The sequence below is a fragment of the Podarcis filfolensis genome, assembly GCF_964270895.1.
Source record: "Podarcis filfolensis genome assembly, chromosome: 6".
Taxonomy (NCBI): Eukaryota; Metazoa; Chordata; class Lepidosauria; order Squamata; family Lacertidae; genus Podarcis; species Podarcis filfolensis.
The window spans coordinates 69679624-69695022 of NC_139609.1; the positions used below are offsets into that span (position 1 = coordinate 69679624).

At 42.1% G+C, this 15399-nt stretch overlaps 1 protein-coding gene across 2 annotated transcripts in view; it reads left to right on the forward strand.

Moving 5' to 3' along the window:
- Nucleotides 1-15399, forward strand: part of ACSS2 (acyl-CoA synthetase short chain family member 2) — a 58543-nt gene that overhangs the window by 22236 nt on the left and 20908 nt on the right. For both annotated transcript variants that reach the window (XM_083618618.1, XM_083618617.1), the window contains exons 3-7: nucleotides 8969-9060; nucleotides 10752-10855; nucleotides 11375-11447; nucleotides 13317-13392; nucleotides 14787-14901. In XM_083618618.1, coding sequence (XP_083474744.1) covers nucleotides 8969-9060; nucleotides 10752-10855; nucleotides 11375-11447; nucleotides 13317-13392; nucleotides 14787-14901 — 460 coding nt within the window. The remainder of the gene's footprint in view (nucleotides 1-8968; nucleotides 9061-10751; nucleotides 10856-11374; nucleotides 11448-13316; nucleotides 13393-14786; nucleotides 14902-15399) is intronic.

The window sequence follows — 15399 nt, forward strand, 5'->3', positions numbered from 1 at the left end:
GTAAGTGTGGTGTGAATACAGATGCTTCTCTCTTTGGCGTTGTTGCTGTGTGGCGTAGACTTCAGGTGACCTCTAGTCTGCCCGCTGTTTTATGTGGAGCAGTCCTTCGTGTAGCGGTAATCTGCATATATGGCTGAATGGTTTTAGCAAGAGTGTGTTTACAAGCTTACCTAGCAAAGTAAAACAGGTGTAGATGTATTTGCTCAATGTATGGGAGGCGGTGTTCACCAAGTGTACATACTGAAGCAGTCTTATCTTCTCATAGTTACTCTTGCTAACTCGTGGAGCTTGTGCCAACTCGGAAATAGAAAACAGGTCTTTCTACCACAGCTGGATGGGAATGGACTTTCTCTCAAACACTTTTAGTAAAAAAATTCCTTCAAAAGAGATGGCAATGTTTGCTGTGTTCCAAACATGTTTGTTTAATAGGCGTGCTTCTTTCTTTCTTTTTATTTATCAAAGATACTGACTTCGTGTTTCTACAGTAATGTAGAACAAGAGCTTGAGTTCTGTTTATTTTATTACAGTCATATTTCACTGTTCTTCCATTACGAAACTCAGAGTAGCAAGCAGAGGGTTTTCAGATCAAAACCTGTTTAATTGCAGCAAGGTTTCTGCATTGTGTACCTTTGGACCATGCTTTGTGGATGTGTAATGGGGGGCGGGCGGTGTCCAAAAATATTTTGCAATTACTGAAGCAGGGTCCTAGTCTCCAGCGCCCTAGAACCACCCAATTGTCATGAAAGGGGAACTTTTTAGCCACTGAGAAAGAAGTCTTCTTACCCTTTGTGCTGATTAGAGCTAGTTAGAGTGAAAGGTGATTCAGCCACTAAGAAATGGCTCCTAGGGTCACTCTGGAGAAGATGCATGAGAAGAACACTGTGTGCTCCAAAGCTAAGCATGTGGTAATGCTGAAAACACAAGGTGTTTCAGTTACCGGTATGTGAGAATGGTGTGCAACTTCTGTTATGTACAGTGGAATTTCAAAGAGAACACACCTTAAGTCATGCCAAAATAAGATTGGAGTACTCAAAGTATTTTCCCCATGCATGTACACAGAAGATGGTTGAGATACCTGGAAGGCAACACATGATCATTGCAATGCATTCCTAATTATCATTACTGTATAATTATAAAATTGTACGGTTATTGTGTGGACTTAGAAGTGGGTGTGGCTGTGTGAGGGCATGGCTAGGACTGTCATGAAGGGACCCTGCATTTCTAAATTTCACCACTATGCTACTGATGCTTTGTAGCTAAGGCACTTGACCTTTAGCAGAGTGTACAAGTGGACCTTAAATTCTGCACACTGGCTGAGGAGTTGCAAAGTCATTGGTAGCCAAATGTTACACACCAAGCACATTAATAAAAAAGCAGTACAACCAATAGTGTTCAGTTATATTCCTCTTACCTGCACTTTATGGTTGATCAGTGAGGATTCATTAAGCATTTATACCTCATTTGAGGGCACAGTAACAATATAAAATGGACAGCTTTATCCTAGGATATAATTCCATGTCAGTTCAATTTGTGACGGTTGTTATCTTGTCTGTTTTGACAGGCTTTGTATTTAGTGGATTCTGTTCCCTGCATAGTCACTTTCGCCTTTTCCCTTGAGGGAAAAGAGCATAGTGTTTATTTTAGTGTAGATGTTGCGAAAATTGTTTGGAAGGCTTGAAATCAAATATTTCCATCTTAGTTACTAATCCTATGTATCTTGTTTCTCAGCTCTTAATAAGTCAGGAGCTTGGCTTATGTGCTCAGAATAACTACTTCAGCAAGAGCCTGGAGTGTTGTTTCTTCCTGTATTTAATTTTGGCTTGCTAGCAGTGGTCCCCAAACATTTTGGGCCCTTGGGCACATTTAGAATTCTGATAATGTGCCTTGGGCACCAGTTGCGAAATGGCTGCAAAGAGGGTATGACATAGTACAAAATGGCTGCCATATCTATGAAAGTCGACATAGACAGGACCATAAAATTTTAGAGAGGTGCAAAACTTATAATAATTTCCCCCATCCCGCATGTGACCGAATATGTTCCAGGAACTTTATTTTCCAAACGGTGCTACAGAATGTGTCCAATGCTGCTGCCACACTGCTGTCACATTTGCCCAGCATACTTCGGCGTGTACTATGGATTTTTCGCCTCCTCACCACTCCCAGCGTGGTGTAGTGGTTAAGAGCAGTGGACTTGTAATCTGGTGAACTGGGTTTGCATCCCCGCTCCTCCACATGCAGCTGCTGGGTTACCTTGGGCTAGTCACACTTTTCTGAAGTCTCTCAGCCTCACTCACCTCACAGAGTGTTTGTTGTGGGGGAGGAAGGGAAAGGAGATTTTTAGCCGCTTTGAGACTCCTTAAGGGGAGTGAAAGGTGGGATATCAAGTCCAAACTCCTCCCCCTCCCCTCCTCCCCCCCTTAAATCCCCTGTACACCCTCAAAATCTGCACCAGAGGGTTGGGGGAACCCTGTGGAGCAGATTTTTTGGGTTTCTTGGTGAAAAGAAGGAAGTCCTATTCTGCAAGTGGAACCTGGTTTGTACATCATTGGATACAATTCTAAGTCTTGTCTGTGCTTCCAATTGAAGAGTTACTCTTAAACTCGGCTATTGCATGAATATTAATGCATAATCACAAATAAATATGTATTTAAAGTCGGCTGGCTAGTAATCATCCTATTTTATTTATTTAAATATTTTATATCCTGTTCTTCAGTAAAAAAAGGCTTCCAGAGTGGCCATACAAATCATGAGAAAGAGAGGAGAGAGAAGGAAGGAAGGAAGGAAGGAAGGAAGGAAGGAAGGAAGGAAAGAAGGAAGGAAGTCCCTGCCCTCAAGTTTACAATATGAAAAGACATTCTGGGAAATAAATGGATTGGAAAGGAAGAAGAAATAAGCATATGCAAACACAAGTTCTTAATTACAAAATATGGAACAGAAAGAATAGAAAAGAGTAATGTTTGGGAAACACTCACTCAGATTAGTGTGGTGACGGGGGCTGAATGTCATCTGAAATGAGCAGAAAAGACTTGCCAAGCAGGCTGTTGTTTGAAGTCCAGGGAAAAGTCAAATCAGTCAACAAAGCTAAAAATAGCCCTGCAGAATGAACCCTCAGCCCAACACACACACACACACACACACACACACACACACACACACACACACTTTTAACAACAGACCCCAAACACAGGATCAGAATCCCCCTTGGCTTTTTAGTTCTCTGGAGAAACCGGCTCAGGTATCTGTGCACACGCACACATGCACACACACCTTTTTACTGCCAACGATGCATGAGGTGGCTGAGTGGACAGTTCTCCATCCATTTGCTTCCAAAAAAAAAAGAGAAAGAGAGAGAGAGAGGAAGAGAAGGATGGAGAGAGTAAAAGCTAACCTCTGAGGCCTTGACTGCCCTTCAAACACACAAGCATGAGATGGCCAGCTGGACAAGAGATCAGAAAACATCACACCACACCCCTCCTCTATTTTGGAAAAAAGGGAAAATACGCACACAAGAAAAAACACTCAGAAAAGGGAGAAATGGACGAAGTGGCCTCAGTGGTCCAGAGTTGCCCCCACAACCCCCTAAGTTTAAGGCAGCTATTCTGGCAAGAATTAGACAAAGGTCAGCAGAATGCTGTCCCTTTAGTTCTGCAAAAAGAAGAAAAATTTAAGCCTCATGAAAGGGAGGAAGTTGTAAAAGTGGTTTCTACAGTCCAGAGCTCCCCAGCCAAGCACAGGTGACTCCTAACAAGTGCCACCCCGCAATAAAACAAGAGGGGGGGGAATCTATCAACCTACCTATACTCAGCCACTGGCACCACTTGGTTTTTGGCAAAGTGTAACTCCTTTTTCTCCCCTGTACTTTTCCAAAGTCAGCATTAACTTTGGAAAAGGGGCAGCATGTTCAGTCTATATGTAGCGCAGCAAAGAACTCTGAAGCCTGTGTTTCAGTGGCGGTGCTTTTCAATTGGTACTTTCATGGGTACCAAAGGGATTGTACGCAGGTCAGTGTTTGAAATTCCCTGGGCATCAGGTGTGTTAGCGATTTCACATGGCCAAATTTGAGACGTATGGTCACGATGTATGGCGACTGCGACTTGAAAGTAAAACTGCCGCAGCCCGAGTCACCTGGGTGCTGCTGCAGGCAGTGTGAGAGTAAAAAATGATGCCTTGCATGACTCACAAGTAAGATTGCTTTTAAAATTGCAAAGTAAAAATAAAATTTACAACTAGGCATTCTGTTGTGGCACCATTTGGCAAATAGCTTATATACCTGCATTTCTAACACTGATGCAGGTGTAGTTCTGCCAGCGGGTGCTGCATTGGCAACACCAACCTGTAGAAATGAAATCTGTGTATGAAGTGGTGTTTACATGAAAAAGTGGAGTTTATCTTGGTTGTAGGGCTTCTAGAAGTCCAATTTCTCCAAGCCACTTTTGCACATTTTGTTATTTCTTTGGGTTTTTTCTTCTTTCACTTTTATTCCCTCGACTTACTTACTCGTTGGGGAGACTATTTCCCTTTACTTTTTCCTTGTTACTAAATTCCTTTTAACTTTGAAAATTGAGAATATTATATAAAATATCCGCATCAATATTTATAGGAATGTCAGCACATTTTTGAGAGAAACTGTCTTTTACACCAGCATGAAAGATAACATGTGCTTTTTGAGATGTTTAATACAAAAAGCTTTTTGAAGTTTACAAACTAATTTTCAGAGTGTGTTTACCATATGCCATACTGTCTTGAACATCAGAATGTGGAAGAAACGGCCCTCTTTCTGGTCTAGCTTTCAGTGCTGAATAAAGGTTAGTTGATATGTAAGGGTTAGGGTTTTGTTTTGTTTTTTGTATCTTCTGAACAAATAGCTGATGGCAATACTAGACAATACTCAAGTAAGAAGGCCAGAAAGTGACTGAATTTTCAGTAGAGACATGCCTAAAGGTTTTGCTAAAGATGATATGAAGCAAGACATCCTTTTCTACATCCATGGCATTATTGGTGGAAGTCATTTAATTTTTTTAAAAAAAGATTTTATTTCAATCTATTTTCTGAAAGCAAAGGCACTGGATTTTTTGTTTTATTAGTATCCACAATTTCTAACATCTTGTTGCATTTTTGTACATGTAGAACTAAGGAAGTATCTCTTTTTGTAATGTGGGCATGACCCATTCTGTTATGTGTGGGGCTTTTGGGGCTGTGTGGGGGTATTTAATATATTGTATTATAGCAGAAAGATCTGTGAATAGCTTGTTAGCGTTGTTTGGTGAGCAATATCCTAACAATCACCATATTGATGAAATGCAAAATTGCTTCTTTCTGTGAACTAGCAAGGAAAAATCATACTGGGAAAAATTCTGTTTCAATATTCTTTTCTGCCCATTTAGCTTGTTGGTCTTTACATTGATCTGGCTCTCTACAGAGGACTGGGTGGAACCCCCTTCTCCCTGTCTGATTTGCTAGGCTGGACTCAGCTCATTTTACACCATCAGCCCTCACCCTAGCTGTGAGCAAATAGGCTTCTTAGCAGTGTATGAGCCCAGGGGAGGGAATGGGTGTGCAATGTGTTGCAGTTGCATTGTGTAAGAGAACATAAATTAAACATGAAACCATTTCATGCTTCAAATGAGGGCTCGGGTTATTGTGGAATATTCTAGCCACCACTGCAGTCGAATAAGCTGTGACTTGAGGATCTTTGGGGTTTTAACATGTGACGTCTAACCCATTTGCCCTTTTGACAAGGGAGAACAGAGTGACGCCTTACTGGGAGCGGGGAAAGTAAGACGTGCCAAATCTTTTATTCATTGTGTGCCACATTCTTGTGCAACAGATAGGTATAGAGAAGGAGTGGCAAGCCAGTCTGCTCCAGATGTTGTTGGACTTCCATCAGCCAGCCAGCATGCCCAGTGGATGATGGAAGTTGTAGTCTAGCCACATATGAAGGACCACAGGTTCCCTGCCCCTGGTCTAGAGGCCTCAGTTAAAGGTTCTTAGTTGCATTGTGGTCTTGAGCTATGCCCTTTAGTATTTAGATAATTTGTATTACGTATTTGATTACGCCCAGGGTCTCTGTACCTCTGGGGCAGGGGAGATTGAGGATTTTCCCTTTTCTGCCATTAAGAGTCCATTTCATGTAAAAGTTGAAACAATAAATGATCTGCTGTCTCCACTTTTGTATTTAAAAAGTAAGTTTAAGCATGTCATTTAAGGGCACGTTCTGAGCAGGAAAGACCCACAAGAGGATGGTAACTTTGGTGGATGTTAACTTTGTTAAGGCGGATGTTAACCAGATTATTGTTAGTAGTTTTTTTGTGTGTTTTTTTTTAGGAATCCAGTATAGGCAAGGACATAAACAACATTAAATGTTTGGTGTTAGTGCCAATAAGCCACAGCTGTCTTGGCAACTAGTTACTTTGGGTTGTTGTTGTTTATACCTTGGTTGTAATCATGTGCATACTCACCTGGGAGTAAATTCCACTAAGTTCAGTGGAGCTTGCTTCTGAGTAGGCATGTATAGAATTGTGTAATTCTGGGAATCTGGAGAACATAAGTAAAAATAAATGTGCCACTTTCTGAAATGATCTGCCCCAACTTGAGAATAAGAAACTGGCCGTTAAAATCACATGAAAGCTACATAGTCCACATGGCGACAGATGCTAGGTCTGCAAACAGGCCTCTGCCTTGACTTTTGTGGCAAGACAGCAATGCCTTCTTGGCGACCATGCTGGAAAACCTCCTAAAGTGGGCATCTAATGAGTTTCTTTCTCTTTCATGATGGTGAAGTATTACAAATAAAAGGGGCAGGCTAGTAGAAACTTTGAGAGCTGTTGCATTTTTATATAGGCTTGCTTGCAATGTTGCATTTGTCCCTCCACCAATCCGCATGAGGGATACCAATATTGAGCTACACCTGAAAGCATGGCTATGCCCACCCATACATGAGCAACAATGTATACCCTTATTAAATGCATAATAATCAGTTCTGGAGGGGATCAGCACTCAATCAATAATGGCAGCTGGAATGTGTTTGTTCTCCGCAGACATAGGCAAGAACCTGCCAGGTGACTAAAGTATGGGAACGGAGCCAGGTAGTTACTGTTATGACAGTCTAGAAGAATTTCACATGGGTACTAAATAAAATTTCCAGTTCCGGGGCCAAAGATCAGTCTCTGATTAAATCGAAGCACAGTTTCAAACACTTGTCGGATGTTAGCGATCCATTTACAGGCTTCAGCAGGTTCGTTCGACACATTACAGTCAGGATAAGCAAGGGTGATGAGCAACCAGCCATCCCCACCTCCAGCATTGAAGCTGCAGAGGAGAGCAGAAGACCTCTACCTTCTCTCCAGCTCCATGGTTAGGAGAGAGGCTGTGGGTTGTTTAGCAGCTGCAAGTTAAGGTGTCTGGAGGTGTTATAGAAATATCTAGAGATACAGACTAGCAGTGGATCTCTAGGATTTCAGGCAGGAATCTATCCCATCCCTACCTGGAGATGACAGGGATTGAAACTAGGACCTTCTACATGCGATGAAACAGATGATCTGCCACTGAGCTGCTGACCTTCCCTATATTTCTCAAGCCAATGAGAGCCAAAACAGCATGCATCTCAACACCCCCATCCTTGACAGTCTTTCCTGCTCTATATCAGGAAAGGTGGGCAGGGGAAGGTGGACATAGATGGAAGGTGCTCAGAGCAGTAATGGTCCCCAACTGGTCGCTCTCCTCACTAGCCTTTCCATCTGGGAAGGTGAGGGCAGGGGGAGGTTTTGGTGGTGGTTCTGGAAGGTATTCAGCACCCAGTCTAGCATGCTGCCCTTGTACCAGCACCAAATATTTGCTGTTTCTGTCATTGCCCAAATCTGGCACTTGATGCTGGTGCCTAAAATTTTGAATCTTGTGCTTAGGAATTTGAAAAAATGTTTTCCCAAATGCCAGCTGTTGTGCTTTCACCTGGCTGAAGGCAACTGAGAGTTGGCTCACATGAGCTGCAGCTGACAATGTTAAAGCCAGTTTGAATGCTGAGGGACAGGGAAGTCAAATCTAGAAGTGTGATGGCGAAACCTTAGGCATGTCACTTGGCCATGAGCAAAAAGCAGGTTTATGGGACCTTTTTTCACTCTGAGGGCCAGAGCAGAAACTTACCTTCACTCATGTGGGCCATTTTTTTTTTTATATAGGTGCACGAGGCTCCCTGCCTGATATCACAATGGCATTGGCTGTCAGCTTCAAAAAAAGCTCTGTCAGTGTTGATCGGTGCGGTTGGTGATCCTGCTTGCTAAGTAACAGTTAGGAATGCAGTTTAAGCTCCTAATTGTCCTTTTCGAACCATGTCATTACCTGCCCCACACCTGATGCAACACCTGATGTCAAGTGTGGGGCAGATGGGTATTGTTTGGAGGAAATGGCTTTGTGGGCTAAAATCAGGCCTGTAGGCTGGAGGTTCCCAACCACTGGTGAAAAGGGTTCTGTGATCTGCCAACAGCCAGACTAATTACAGTCATTAACCTATCTTCATTAAGGATGATACTATCTTAGCTTAATAAGTTGAGACATGAATGGGCCTTGGCAGTGGGTGTACAACCCCTTCGCTCATTCCTGTATAGTAGGAAATCCCCCCCCCCATTTTAATAAGTCTGCATAACATATAGATTACAGGAAAAAAATTGTCTTCTGGGAGACAATCAAACCAAGAAGTCTTCAATTAACTCGAGTTTTTCATTTTGTCTGAACTGGGAAACCATGGCTAAAAGCTTTAGGTGCCCACTTGTCTTTTCGGTGTCTTCTGCTGTATTTTTCTAGAAGGCTAGAAATATGACAAGATAAGGAATTTACCTGTCACACTTTCTGCAGGTTTTGTCCTTTGTGCCCCTTTGAGAAATGTGGGTGAGCTATATTTGCTGTTCAGACTGTGCAGTCATAGTTTGTCATTGAGTGTCTGTGTTCATAACTGATCCTTTTTTCCCCCTTGTAGGGAGGGGAATGAACCAGGGGAGTCCATGACGATCACGTACAGTGAATTGCTGAGTAAAGTCTGCCAGTTTGCCAATGTTCTTCAGGAGCAAGGTATCTGACTCTGCGGGAGTCTGCAAATTTGCTTGCCTCGGAAAGCATCCTTCCTTTCTCTGATGAGTTCAACAGGTCTTGCCATCCAAGCCTGAAGTTGGGGAAGAGGTTGTGGGATTTTGTTTTTTTTTACAGTTGTGCTGCGCCTCCCAAGTGCAGAGCAATGCAGATCAGGCTGCACTTTCATTTTGAGCTGAGAGGAGGGATTTCATTTGATATCATGCTGCAGCTTATAGGATTGCTTCAGAAGTATAATACGAAGGTCAAGACCCCACCTCTCCTCCACAACTTGGTAGAGGGGCAGAATTGTGATAAATGCTGGAAATGGATTACAGATGTGTGCTAAACTAACTTGATCTTTGTGACTCTTAAAACAAAACAGCTTTGTAATAATTTGTACAAAGAAGGACACACACACACATACTTCCAGTATATTTTTATATTAAATATAAAACTGCACCACATCCATCCCAACATTGTTTCTGAGCAGAAGCATCTGTTCCTTCCAAACTGGGGCTTAAACAGAATTTTTGTTAAAATGTACTCTGATAAGATTATCTGCAACTTTGCATATTCAGCTTTATAAATTATTATTATTTGATTCTGTATATTTGTATGTTTAACCATCTTTGCAATACTTTTTAATCAATGTCCTCTTGCTCGCCCTTCTGATTTTGCATACCTCCATTGATATGTCTTATTTTATACAGATGTGGCATAATGTTTATGTACAGAACATGAAGAAATATAATTTATTATGCAGGGCAGAAACCAATGCTAGCAACAAATGTAAAATATGCGGAATATATGGATAGGTATCAGTGAAAGCAACAAATTTGTTGTTGCTCTTATTCTTATTTGTTCTTATTTGTTTGCTTGTTTTTATCGGGCAAACATAGTGACATATGGCTCGTGAATTTGTGGCAAGGTGTGGTCAAATAAAGTTTTATCCAGCTTTAAAAAACAAATATCAGGTGATTGAAGGAATGTTGCCAGTAGTATCAATGGCTGGAACTACAAAATAAAATGCTGTTAATATAAAGTTATCTTTTTCAAAGGAAAGTAAAATGTAACAAATGTTTGCATATGACATTTCATATTAGATACATCTGACCAGCAAGAGAACCCTTTGGTATATTTATATTCTAAAATGTTTAAATAGAAGCATATCCTACCTAGCCTTAGAAACTTCTAAATACAAAATGGTGACTTGGTTCCACTGAAGAGATAGTTACACTTTTTACTGGGGCTGTTGTGAGAATTTAACTTGTTAGTGTTTTGCAAAGCAACATGGAAATGAAGGATCAGTGTGCTTCCTCTTCTTGGCTGAGGCTTGAAGAAAACATATTAACAGCATTTTATTCTGTAGTGCCATCCCTTGATACCACTGGCAATGTCTTTGAAACAAAGATGCCCTTCTAAATTCAGCCACAATATGCTTCCCTTTCATTGGTAACCCCAGGGCAGATCCCATGATCCCAAGTCCCTCCCCCCCCCAAAAAAAGTTTTGTTTGTCATGCATACACTTCTGATCTTTCAGGAATTGTATGCTTGTGTTTTTGAGCCTCCTGACTTCTGTTTTTTCCAGCTTTGTTCTTTCTCTTGGAATACCAGGGCCCAGGACACAGTGGCTGAATGGCAAAAAGAGTGTCCGCTGTCTGGCATGAGAAACATCTCTTTCTCTTTCACAGGCATAAAGAAAGGAGACAGAGTTTCTATCTACATGCCAATGATCATTGAGCTGGTGGTAGCCATGCTAGCCTGTGCCAGAATTGGAGCAGTTCATTCCATTGTGGTAGGAAGGAGCAATTACTTCTGGTGTGATTTCTGTTCTTGTGCGGCACTGGCTGCCAATTGAAATGAACAGTGCTTGTAGCAGATAGCAGCCTGAATTAAGCTAACTTTGTACCCTTGAACTGGGTTCTTTATGGGGGGAGGGGTGCAATCTTGTTTTCCAGTTTAAGGATTTTTAAGCTTAGGTTTTTAGAGAATGTTTTCCATATTGACATTTGCCACCCCACTCCCTGAGCATTGCAGAGGATTCTGCAGAGTGTTCCAAGGCATGGTCTGTACATGTGGGGGTGTCAGCAAAGCTGCACATTGCAGAAGGCTGGTAGCCATGGGCAAACTGTATTTCAATGAAATATGTATGCAATTCTCATTGAAAAAAACTTTGATAATCATCTAAGGAACTCTAGAGCACTCTAGAATAGCCTTTTGGAAAAGTTATGGCACTAATATATTGTAAAAGTGCCATTCGTTGAGTCCCTGTTCACAACTGCAAGTGTGATTAACCGTGTGTTCTTGTTTTTAGTTTGCAGGTTTCTCGGCAGAATCCCTTTGTGAAAGGATCCTTGATTCCCACTGCTCACTTCTCATCACTGCAGGTAAAACAGTTCTCTTCTAAACTGCAGGGCCCTTAATCTTATCAGAATACTTTGCAAACAAGATTGACCTTTTAATGAAAAAACTCCATGTTCGGACAACTTTTTATGCTCTTCCTCTTACTAGGAAGGAGCTATTACTGGGTTGAACTGCAGTCCAGGGATATGTTTTGTCAGGGCGCAAGCTGTGGGCAATACATCAGTTTCCTGATAAGGTGGAGTTTCATTATCGAAAGGGCCTCCTTCCACTTTTTTTGATGTTTTTTGTTGCTACAAGTGGTTTCAAAAATTGTGTCAGATTTCCTAGTTGCAGTTCTGGATACAGTTTTTAGGCTGCAATCCTATTCAGCTGCCTAGGGAAAAGCCCCACTGAATAGAGTGGGACAATTCTAACTAGATATATGCATGGGATTGCATTCTTAGTTCATGATTTGACATTCAGTTTGGCTTTCCATGCCAGATAAATAAAAATAAAGGAATTTCCACATTCTGAAAGCATGCATTAACTTAACAGTTCCAACTGTTTCTGTTTAATTTTGTAACACAATAAATCAAGATCTCCAAGATCTGTATATTAGTCTCCTGCCACTTGCTACATCATGTCGAACTAAAACAGGAGAAAGTCCTGTAAAATCTTCTTCCTTCTGATTGTACCTCATAGAACACTTCCAAGATTATTGCTCACTGTAAACATACAAGGTTGGCCCTACCATTAGGCAGAGTGATGTAACCACCTCAGGAGGAGCCATTCTTGTGGAGCTCTCCAACCATCTCCATTCAGTTGGAGGGCAGAGCTGTGTGTGGCACACAGCCTGTCCTGCACCCTGTAAAGTAGCCTGCTATTCTTGGGTGAAATGGTGGGCACTGTCCTGTTGCAAATATTTAAGTAAGATTGAGCTGCCAGTCCAGTTGAATGGGAGTGCCATCTTGTCCTTTGCAGCAAAATGTGCTGGGCAGGCATTGAAACCTGAGGCCCTTTCAGTAAGGTAGGTTTCATTTATTCCATAAAGCAGGAATGGGAAGCCTGCAGTTGAAGTGCAACTCTCAGCATTGCACAATCATGGAGAAAGCTATCAAGGGCTACCAGCCATGATGGCTGTGCTCTACCTCCACAGTTGGAGGCAGCAAGTCTTCCTAATACCAATTTATGGAAACCACAGAAGGGGAGAATGCTCTTGTGCTCATGTTCTGTTTCTCACAGGCATCTGGTTGGCCACTGTGAGAACAGGAAGCTGGACTAGATGGGCCATTGGTCTGATCCAGCAGGCTATATTCTTTTTCTTCTTCTTTTTAGATTTTCCGTTTTGCAATTACATCATTTTCCATTCTTATACAGTAGTTCTTTTTTAGACTCCCCACCCAGCATTCAATGACGATTCTTGGTACATCTTGCTTAGCTGCATATACATTAATTCCTTCACCTTATTTTTCACATTGACATAACGTTTATATTATCAACTGTTGGTCACAAGGTATCCCAAACCTGAAATTTATATTTGAGATCATTTTTTTTTGTAAATAATCCCCTAAATACTCCCACTCACTTCTCATCTGTTTATCATCTTGATTTCTTATTCTAGATGCCATACTTGCAAGCCAGTAGGCTATTCTTATATTCTTATGTCATTGACCATGCTGGCTGGACTTGAAAGGAGAGGGAATCCCACAACATATGGAGGGTCACAGACTTCAAATCCTTACCATAGAGGCCTCTACTGTGACCATGATTGGTTTTCACTTTAGCAAACTTTCTCTTAATTCCGTTGTTTCCATCCTTTCCTTTAAACCAAGCTGTTCCTTTCTTCTTGTGACCTTCAAGTGCTTGCAGGCTGTTCTGGTGAGCCAGTTTAATGATTTGCTTACTCTTTGTAGATGCCTTTTATAGAGGTGATAAGCTGATTAACCTGAAGCAGATAGCAGATGAAGCCTTGCAGAAATGTAAAGACAAGTAAGTCAGACTCCCTTAGAAAGTATTTGTTTCTTTGTGAATGTAAATGCATGCAGTTGTGGTCTTAAACACTATAGCATCCCTGGCACAGAGGTGTGGATAGAAATAAAGCTGGGGAAATTATGTGCCGTGTAAATACACTCCTTTTGAAAGATGCTCACTCTATCCAAACCACAACATTTTGTTTAGAACTATAATAGTAGTTCTCCCCTATCTGGTTAACTACTTCTGAAATGGAAGTTGCTGACTTTCCAGCACAAAATATTTGTCAACAGTTAATTAGGGCAGGAAGTCAAAACATATCCCCACTTCAACGACTCAGTTCAGACATCATCAAGCCATGGGTACAAAAGCTTAGGTAAAGGGACCCCTGACCATTAGGTCCAGTTGTGACCGACTCCGGGGTTGCGGCACTCATCTCGCTATATTGGCCGAGGGAGCCAGCATACAGCTTCCGGATCATGTGGCCAGCATGACTAAGCCGCTTCTGGCAAACCAGAGCAGAGCATGGAAACGCCATTTACCTTCCCACCGGAGCGGTACCTATTAATCTACTTGCACTTTGACGTGCTTTCGAACTGCTAGGTTGGCAGGAGCAGGGACCGAGCAACTGGAGCTCACCCCATCGCGGGTATTCGAACCGCCAGCCTTCTGATCGGCAAGTCCTAGGCTCTGTGGTTTAACCCACAGTGCCACCCGTGTCCCTCTACACGGTACGAAAGCTTACCTATGGTTAAATATTGTGTCTGAACTGACAAACCATTGTTTGCATACAAGAGTTAGACATTCTGTTTGGAAGAGTGTTTGGAACCCATGGTTTAGCACAGGGGTGGGGGCCCTTTTTGACTGTTTGACTAGATTTTTATCAGTTCCACTTATGATATCTTTATGACATCAGATGACTGATAGGAAAGTGGTTTTTCCATCCAATGAAGTAGCACCCCACAGTAAAGAAGAAGAAGAAGAAGAGTTTGGATTTGATATCCCACCTTTCACTCCCTTTAAGGAGTCTCAAAGCGGCTAACATTCTCCTTTCCCTTCCTCCCCCACAACAAACACTCTGTGAGGTGAGTGGGGCTGAGAGACTTCAAAGTGTGACTAGCCCAAGGTCACCCAGCAGCTGCATGTGGAGGAGCGGAGACGCGAACCCGGTTCCCCAGATTACGAGACTACCGCTCCTAACCATTACACCACACTGGCTAAGAGTGCTTAGCAATTTAGTGGTAGAACTTGGTTGATCAATATAATTTATCCAGCCTGCCTCATACTTCCATAATCAGCTGCACAGGTTCAAACTTGCTCAAGCAAATGACCTAGACACTCTTCTTGGAATTTTTGTGTGTTTTCCATTAAAATAGTTTGGGCTCATGACTTCATCTTTCCTCTCCTTGTAGGGATGCCCCTCTGCGAAGGTGCATTGTGGTCAAGCATTTAGGAAGGGAAGAACTGGTGCTGGATGGGCCAAGCAGCAAGTCTCCACCTCTCAAGAGAATCTGCCAGAGTGTGCAGGTGAGTTTCCTGTTGTAAATGGGTGAAGGACCTGTTGAAGGGCTTGAGCTGCTTTTCCTTATTTGAGAGAGATGATTGCATGTTTCTAATTATTCTGCCATCGGGAGTTAAGGTTTGTTTTGCTCCTGATGCTTCTGCCTGCATTGTAGAGAACTAGGCAGAACTGTTTAGCATTGGCAGGAAGAAATTCTGTTTTCTTCCAAACAGCCCTTGCCTTGCAATTGAGACTGTTACGTTCGATATGGCTGTATAATAATCATACCCACTCACTGGATAGTGCCTGCGATATCGCTGCCGCCGAAGATTTGTGCTTTTAAAAGTTTACTCTCCTGGGCAAGCTTCACTACTGGACCATGAGACTTATCATCGGGTCCTTCAGCAGAAAACAGAAAAATGGAGCAAAGTTACACTTCATCCGCACTCTTCCCCACCCCCAGTTTCCTGCCATTCTAGAAAAGTTTATTCTTTAAAACTTATATGGTGCTAAAAGACATATGG